General features: G+C 61.5%; 1 protein-coding gene across 2 annotated transcripts; it reads left to right on the top strand.

Annotated features, from left to right (window-relative positions):
• The first annotated feature begins 3,339 nt into the window (after positions 1 to 3,339).
• On the top strand, positions 3,340 to 8,626 carry CRYBB1 (crystallin beta B1). Of its 2 annotated transcripts, XM_030025125.2 has the most exons (6): positions 3,340 to 3,494; positions 4,169 to 4,328; positions 5,241 to 5,359; positions 7,127 to 7,259; positions 7,392 to 7,534; positions 7,816 to 8,626. In XM_030025125.2, the coding sequence occupies exons 2-6, from the start codon at positions 4,188 to 4,190 to the stop codon at positions 7,994 to 7,996; spliced, it is 717 nt and encodes a 238-aa protein (XP_029880985.1). In that variant the 5' UTR covers positions 3,340 to 3,494; positions 4,169 to 4,187; the 3' UTR covers positions 7,997 to 8,626. The 2 variants fall into 2 exon arrangements, with proteins under 2 accessions (XP_029880985.1, XP_040982006.1); XM_041126072.1 differs by having other exon boundaries at positions 7,127 to 7,534.
• The last annotated feature ends 61 nt before the right edge of the window (positions 8,627 to 8,687 follow it).

An 8,687-nucleotide genomic window follows, 5' to 3' on the forward strand; every position in this document is an offset into this window, starting at 1 on the left:
AGCAGCTGCCACCAGACTCCCGTGCTTACCTGGGGTGAGGCGCTGGTGCCTGGGGAGGTGACATGTTCAGCAGCCCTCCAGCTGGGTTTTTATAGCCTCCAGATAGAGACAGAGCCCAGGAGAGCATTACTGAAACCCCTAACTCAGCACATGGCGGGGAGGAGGGACCGGGCAGAACAAAGGCGATGCTGCAGAGAAGCTGATGAGCCGGGACGCCGTGGCTCCCGCTCCCCTGGCCCACCAGGCACGGGCTCTGAGCCCCAGCCCCACAGCTCCAGAGCTGGGGCATCACCCCCGGTGTCTGCCGGCACTTCTGCCATGTGCCCTGCCCCAGCATGGGCCTGGGCTGGGACCATGCCCCCCCCCAGTTCTGGCAGCGCTCCTCCTGCCCCGTACCTTGGCTGGGGGTGTGGGGAGGTTTTCTCACCTGCATTTCTGGGAAGTAGGAGAAAAGATGCATCTCCATTTGTGGCAGTGCTTGCTCTCCCTGCTAGGGCAGAGCAGCTCTCCCTGAAAGCTGGGGCAGCTCTTTTGCAGGTTGAGCCCACAGCGACCATGGAGCATCATAACAAGCGGGGAGCGGGGGCACAGGAAAGCAAGGGGCAGGTGTGCAAAGGCATCAGAGGGACTAAAGATGCAGATCAAGACTTAGGGAGTGCTGCAGCAGCCTCCTGCCTCTGTGCACAGGGACCTGGAAAGAGCCCGCTGCATCCGCATTTTGGGTACCTAAACACCTTCAAGCTTTGCTCATTGTGACCCCCCCCACACACCAATTGTCCTGGGGTCATGCTGGGATTGTGCAGGGCTCCAAGGGCTGGGCACCTTGCAGAGTCACCCACATAGTTTGCCTGTCAGAGGGAGGAGCAGTGGGGCAGCAGCGAAAGGAGGCTGTTGAGCGCGGTGGCAAAACCTGTGTTCCCAGGTAGTGCTGTGTTTCGGGACAGCATTTCCAGGAAACTGCCAGGTGGCTGAGCTGGAGCATCCTCCTTCATGCGGCTGCAGCCCTGGCAGCCCCAGGTACCACAGGCGAGGCAGAGCAGGTGGGCACTGCAGCCGGAGGGGGTTCACATGCAGCCAGCTGCTCCTGGCCGCAGCGGGGCTCCGCTGGCTGTCCCCAACACCTGCAGCCCCCAGAAAATGTGCCTTTGGCACAAGCTGCCCTCAGCCTCTCGCTGTGGCCTGACCTAACCTCTGCTTGCTGCCAGCCACCAGCGCAGTGACCGCAGCTGGCTCGCTCTCTGCGACATGCTCTGGTGCTTGGACGTGGTCCTGTGGAGCCCAGGCTGCGGCTGGGTGCACTCACGGTGCCGCTCAGCACCGGGTAGGGGATGCAGCAGTGGGAGCTCTGCGTGCAGCAGGACTCACCAGCGCAGAACAAACCCCTTGCGTTGGGCATGCGCCCGTGCCTGTGCCTGCCAGGGCCAAGCTGGGTCAGCTCTGGCCATCTGCACCGGGGGTGAGGCTTGGGCAACTCTTTCCTGTGTTTGAGCTGTGCATCCCACATGCCCCTCCACGCCGGGGCAGGACGGTGCAGCAAGGGGCCGGTGCGGGATGGGATGGATGGTGCACTGTGGGGCTTTCCAAAGCGCCTGCAGCCAGTGGCAGGGATGCTCAGTGGGGATGGCAGAGATTTTGTGTCTGGGGGCTGAGGGACCACCGAGGACAGATCCCTGCTGTCAGCCCTTCCACAGCACCATCTCACCACATCTGGGCTGCCAAGTCCTCAGAGTAAGAGCCAAAGCAGCGCGGAGCAGCCGTCAGGAGCAGAGCTTGGTCCCTCCAAGCACAGCTCTCCAACACCCAAGTCCAAAGGTACTGGGAGCTGGGAGGGGAAGCGGAGCCAGGAGCAGCGCAGCAGAACCTTTGGGGTGGGTGAGACCTGCTGATTAACGTCCAGGAGCCACCGGCGAGGCAGGGCAGTTAAAAAAACCCACCCTGGCTCCAAGAGGAAGAGAATGCAGCTTAAAATAGAAATCTGTCTAAGAAACACGAAAACGAATGCAAATTGAAAGCCGTGAATCATAAAAAACTGCCCAGTGTCAAGGTGAGAGACCAGACTGCAGGGAGTGCCCAGGGGAAACAGAGCAGCAGCACCTGCACTCAGCCATGCCTGCAGGCATGGCAGAGCCTGCCATAGAACCACGGGAAAAGAAGAAGGGATCAATAAATGCTTTCTGTTTGGGATTTTGGGCAATAGCCCAGAGGGTGCAGCTGGATCACACCACTGCTGGTTGACACTTCACACTTGAGAGGAACAAAAGATGATGGCAAAACTGAGGGGTCTGAGCTTTCTGAATATGTGGCCTTGGGTGATTTACTGCTGCCAGTGATGAAGAGCCAGCCCAGAAGTGCTGGTGCTGGATGCAGGGGGAGGCTGGGGGTATTGGAAAGGACCGCAAGGAAACAAGCATGCTGGTATTTACATGATGAACAGGATCACAGCAGGCAAACAGGGGGGCAGCTGATCGGAAGCTCGGTGGGAGTCAGGGGAAGATCCCCCCCAAGGTGCCTCCCAGTGCGGAGAGTAGCTGTGGGGTGCAGGAGATGTGGCACCGCAGGCTGAGCCGCCGCAGGGACCGGTGCCCAGCGTGTCCGTGGCCAGCCACCCCAAGGCCCCTTCCGCCTGCTGTCGGTCAGAGGCAGCACTGATGCACTGAAACCCCATGTGGGATTTGGTACCATGCAGTGTGGTGACGGCAAAACTAGGGCTGGTATAGAATGAGCACAGCACAGGTTAAATGGGCTAAAAACTAGCTAACATCCATGCCAGTGGATGCAGTGAGCAGGGACACCCTCAAAGGAGGACACCATTTTCAGGGATTGAGATGGTTTGGAAAGTGTCAGCTTCAATTACACCTCATTTAGAAAAAAAACCCCAACTTCTGAAGCATTTCAAAACACATAAGTCTTGCATCCTGGCATCTTCAGGGCAGCGCACTCAGGTGTTTGCCAGTATGGAGTGACATTTAAAGCAAGAGATTTAGTGTTTAGAGGGGAGAAATGAGCACAGTGCAGCCACAGGGCTGGGCACCATGCAGCCGCGGGGCATGGGGCCGGTGCATCCTCCCCGGCTGCAGCGGCACTGGAGCTGGATGCCTGTGCGGGTCCGGTGCCAGGGGCAGTGGGCAGGGGAGGGCAGCGTGCCGGTGCCAGCCAGGCCACGCGAGGGCTATATATGCCCTGTCGGGGCGGCCGCAGCAGGGCAGTGGGTGCCGCCGTGCGCTGCAAAGTGGCACGGTCAGGTCTTCTGTTGTGCCGCGGGCACAAAGGAAAGTGCTGGGTTCAGCAGCTGGGCACGGGGCCGGGGAGAGGCTTCCAGCTCGCCCAGCGCTTTGCAGGATGTGATGACTGGGCGGCCGCGCAGACACTGATGAGCTGGCAGTTTCTTTGTGCGCCCGCCCGGGGGTCTGCCCTTGCCAGGCTATAAAGTGGGGGCTTCGCTGCACCCCGAAACACAAGCCCGCTCACTCCAACAAGAAGCAGCAGCTGCCCAGGTAAGAGGACAAAGTCCCTGGGCACCGGGCTGCAGCCGGACCCGAGGGGGGGAGAGGGAAATGCAGGGTCTCAGCCGTGACCACCGCTGTGGCCACCATGTCTGGGAGCACCCCGGTGCTCAGTATCCCGCTGCCCTCTGCTCCCCCAGCAGCCGCTGGTGACACTCACCCGTGGGGCCACGGGCAGGGTGCCCACCGGAGGGCTTCATGCAAACTGGGCTGTCCCCTTCCTATCCCCTCACACGCCGCCCCGGTGCCCAGCCGGGCTCTCAGGCACACCCCGTGCGGGATGGCCCCAGCACCCGGTGCAGCGTCAGACCCCAGCCCAAGTGGGGAGAGCAGGGAGCAGCTGGGCACCAGTGTTTGGGACTGCTCTGGGCACCTCTGCAGAGGTGGGACCATGCTCAGGGCACTCCTGATGACAGAAGGAGATTGTGGGCACCCGGGACCTCCTGTGGTCCTTCTGTGAAGGCAGGACCCCGCTGCCTGTGCCTGCCTGGAGAACCTCCTGGCAGCCCCTCTCCTGGCCCCAGCCACCCACCCCGTTGCTGAGCCCTCCATCCCAATGCGACTGTCCCCAGGGCAGGGTGAGGGCCGGGGTAGGTGGTGGGTACCCACAGCCATGCATGCCCTCTAACCTGCTGCTGGCATCTCTGCCTGGTGCCCTGTCCCAGACTTGAGCCCAACACCACGATGTCTGAGACCACAAAACCCGCTGCTCCTGGCCAGGCTGCGGAGGAGAAGGAGAAGGCAGCCCCAGCGCCAACTCCATCCCTTGACCCTGCTCCTGTGGCGAACAGCAAGGGCGAGGAGCCCTCCACAGAAGCCTTCAGGGTAAGCCTTGCTGCTGCCCACACGCAGGGACGCGGTCTGGGGCTGAGGGACGGTGGCAGCATCTCTGGGGCAGTCAGCAGGAGGAGAGCGCAGGCAGCCCAGGGGAAGTATCCTCCTTCGAGAGCAGGAGCAGAGCGCGGACAATGCCGTCCCTCCCCACTGTGTGTCTCCTGGGCAGCAGCTCTCTAGGTGCAGGATTCCAGTAGCTACTTGTGGGGCTGCTGCAGGAGGAATGCTCTGGGTGCCAGCTTGGCTGGGACGGCTTGTTGGGGACCACAGGCTTTGGAAATGCTCTCCCCTGCGTCATGGCATCAGGGTTGGGTGCTGCCACCTGCTCCCTCTGGTCACCCTCCGCATGCAGCGGTCCTGTGGTGCTGCGGGGGGATGGAGGAGGCTGTGGGAGACAGAGCTGGCACTGAAACGCTGTGGTGACGCTGGGGCAGCATGCCACTGAAGTGCTGCAGCGAGGCTGTGGACAAGGGGTGAGCAACGCGACGACACCGGCGACATATTGGCACGTGGTAGGCAGTGAAGGCCACGGCGTGGATGCAGCTCCTGGAAAAGCAGCTCCTTCCCAGCCCAGTTGGGACCTGACGTGGGCACGGGCACAGGGAGATGTGGCTTTGCAGCAGTAAAACCGGGGGCAGGATGACGCTGTCTTGGAGCAGGGATGGCTGTCAGGAGGGGACCTTCCTGTGCTCAGGCTGTGTTGAGACAGGGCTGCTCATGCACAGAGCTCAGCTCGGCTTGCCCAGGCACCAGACCTGAAAAGCTGCAGGAAGCCTTGGAGAGCCGAGGGGGACACGTGGGGCTGTGGGCTTGTGCATGCAGGGTCCATGCAGGGACATGCACCACCGCCCTACCCTCCCCGAGCGTGCCTGTCCCTGTCCGACCCTTTCCCCCTGCCCCCAGATCATCGTCTTCGAGCAGGAGAACTTCCAGGGCAGGCAGATGGAGTTCACCACTGAGTGCCTGAACCTGGGGGACCGTGGCTTCGACCGGGTGCGCAGTGTCATCGTCACCTCTGGACCGTAAGTGACCCCAGCCACAGAGGGGACTGTGTCCCTGGGGATGCCCTGGGGAGGTGGGGACACGGTCCTGGGGAGCAGCCCTGGGTGCAGCGTGACATGCAGGGGCATTTCCCTGCAGCCTGGGCAGAGAGCAGAGGAGGGCCAGTGCAGGAGCAGAGCTGGGGAGCCTGGGTCTCCTTCAAGGAGGGCAGGACAGCCTGGGCAGGTGGGAAGGATGCCAAGGCCATTTGTAAAGCAAAGAGGCAAAGCCAAAGGCCAAGGAAAGGTGTCCATTGGATCTGCTGACGCTGTTAATGAAATGCAAGAGACCTGTAGATTTTAGAGAAGCCAAGGTGAAAAAAGGCGGGTGCCTTGGACCAGGCTGGTGGCCAGGGCTGCTGCAGAGACAAGGCTGGAGCAGGCAGGGGAGGGCAGGCAGGCAGCCCCCCACGCCTGCCTACACCGAGGCAGCTGAGCAGTGATAAAGGGGCTGGGAAGGTCTGAAAGCCATGGGAACAGTTGGCACAGGCAGGGACAAAAATGATCGCCAAACTAGATAGCTGAACAGACGGATGATCTTCATGTTGAAAGAGCATCTCACCGCAGCCATGCCTGGCTGGAAACACCATGCCTGGGAAGGCAGTCTGGCAGCTGCAGGCCAGCCGGGGGCGGGGGCTGGCAGTGCTTTGGGGAGGATGCACAGGACACAGCTTGCCTTGATGGCAGCCTTGAGGGACTAGGCAAGGTGACCCGTGGTCACCTCGAATGACACCATGTGGCACCAATGACAACTTTTATATTAGGAACCCAGAATATCCAACTCTTCTTGAAATGAAAGGGGGACAGAGCAGCCCTGAAGGAGCTCAGGTGCGACTCCTGGGAAGCTACATGAGATACAGACAGGGTGAAACTTGGAGAACAGAATACTTTGGTGCCATTGGGGTCCTCAATCCTCACAGTCTTCTTTAGAGTCACTGCTGAGACTCAGTGCCCACTTAGGGACAGACAAAAGCAAAACCAACCAAGCTGAGCCTTAGAAGTCAGTGTAAGGTCGCACCGCCTGTGGTACTTGAACACATCTCCTGCCATTAGGAAAATACCTGTTGGCATCTGCAGAAATAGCCCTGTTTTGCAGGGAAACGGGAAGCAGCAAATGCAGGGCTGTTCTGGTGCCGAGGGTTTTTGGAGCCCTAAGCCTGTGACATTCTCAGCACAGCAGCACCTCGTGGCATTGCTAAAGAGGTGACATGACAGCTGAGTAAGCCCCGGGCGCCCGCCCCCTGGTAATGGGATGAATGCCAGAGCTGGCTGAAGCTGGTGCAGTGAAGCATGCAAGCATGCCAGCATTAGACAGCCTGGGCAGGCCTGGCCCGGGCTCGGTGGTGCAAGAGGTAAAACACTCAAAAGTCCTGAGATAACGCAAGGACGAGTCTCTGGTGCGCAGCGTGCAGGGCTCACCAGCTGCCTTGGGGCCCTGCTGGTCCCCAGGCTGAGGAAGGAGAGCACTGTGAGCACGCTGGTGTCTGCTGCCGGCCTTGGACGCGTGTACCAGCGAGCGCTCAGGCAAGAGCCTGCCAGCTCAGTGCCCCCCATTAGCTGCAGGCTCTGCACATGCCATAGCACCTGGGCTGGGAGAAAGGTGGAAGCAGGATGGTGGGGCCACTCCTGACACCCACAGCCTTTTTGGGTGCTGTGAGCCTGGCCCCCATGCCCCACAGGCTGGCTGAGCGGGAGAGGAGCTGCTGGCTGGCATCTGACCCGCTGTCTTGTCCTACCCCTTCTCCCCAGCTGGGTGGCCTACGAGCAGGCCAACATGCGTGGGGAGATGTTCATCCTGGAGAAGGGCGAGTACCCTCGCTGGGACACCTGGTCTAGCAGCTACCGGAGCGACTGCTTCATGTCCATGCGTCCCATCAAAATGGTGAGTGGTCCAGAAGCAGAAAGCACCCAGGTGGGACCGGCCAGAGCCGGATCCATGCCACTTGATGCCTCGCTGCAGCAAGCTCCAGGGCTTCGGCCGCACAACCCAGCGCCTTCCCTCTGTCTTCCCCAGGAGGCTGAGGACCACAAAATCTCCCTGTATGAGTCTGCTGACTTCAAGGGCAACAAGATGGAAATCCAGGAGGATGACGTGCCCAGCCTCTGGGCTTACGGCTTCTGCGACCGCGTGGGCAGCGTGCAGGTGCCCAGTGGAACGTAAGCCGGGCCGTGGCGGGAGCTGCCTCCTGCCGGGCTCCCTGTCCTCCCCCACGCCCCAGCTCGCTGCCCGCCAATCCTGAGCACCCGCACGGGGCTCTCGGGCAGCCAGAAAGCACCACATGGCTGTTTTCGGTGGTGTAGCCCATCACCCAGGGGGTCGGACCCAGCACACGGGAGGCAGGGGGGCTCCGCCGGCTTCCCAAGAGCGTGCCGGCCATGTCACTGCTGCTTGTAGTGGCCGACCCCGCTCAGGTGCCCTCTGTTTGCTTTCCCTGCAGCTGGGTCGGGTACCAGTACCCTGGCTACAGAGGCTACCAGTACCTCTTTGAGACCGGAGACTTCCGACACTGGAACGAGTGGTCTGCCTTCCAGCCCCAGATCCAGTCCATCCGCCGCATCCGGGACATGCAGTGGGACCAGAAGGGCACCTTCGTCACCCCCGACGCGCCCTCCGACTGAGCGTGCCGCCTGCTAGCTACGAGTCCCGGGCCCCGTGGGGCACCCCCGCCCCTCCCCTCGCGCTCGCCTGCTCAGCACTTTCCTTGTACATTGCACATTCCCTGGATGTACTCTACCTTGTGAGGCAAATTAAAAAAAACCAGAAGACTAGAGCTGCTTGGGAGTCTGTGGTGCATTGAGCACAGCCATGGGATGCGCTGCGTCGGCTCTGCTTTTCCGTCCTGCTCGAGTCTCGTGTTGGAAGCCGGGTGGGACGTGGTGAAGGGTGATCTTCCTGGGGGACAACCCACCCCCCCCCACACACACACTGGGGCTGCAGCAGGGACAAGGAAGACCCCGGTGAGAGCAGGAGCGTGCACGGGAAAGGAGGTGGCAGGAGGCTCCTCCAGCCCCCACGGAGGGGGGGGGGGGGGGCTCAGGGCACCCCGGGAGCGGCCGGACCACGGGGGGCTCCCGGCTCCCTCCATGCCTGCGGGGCGGGAGGGGAGCGGGGGCTCACGGGGCCAGGCCGGTGGGTACACACGCCAAGAGGCGAGTCCGTGAGCGGCACGCAGCCGCGTATTCACCTGAGCGGTAAATAATTAACAGCAGTAATTGCAGTCAATCAAAGACCAATTCACTTTCAAGGAGGTTTTTTCCCCTCGGCCACTGTCCCATCCCCCCCCAGGCGCTTCCCCCCTTTCCCATCCCC

Source organism: Aquila chrysaetos, chromosome 9 (assembly GCF_900496995.4).
Source record: "Aquila chrysaetos chrysaetos chromosome 9, bAquChr1.4, whole genome shotgun sequence".
Taxonomy (NCBI): Eukaryota; Metazoa; Chordata; class Aves; order Accipitriformes; family Accipitridae; genus Aquila; species Aquila chrysaetos.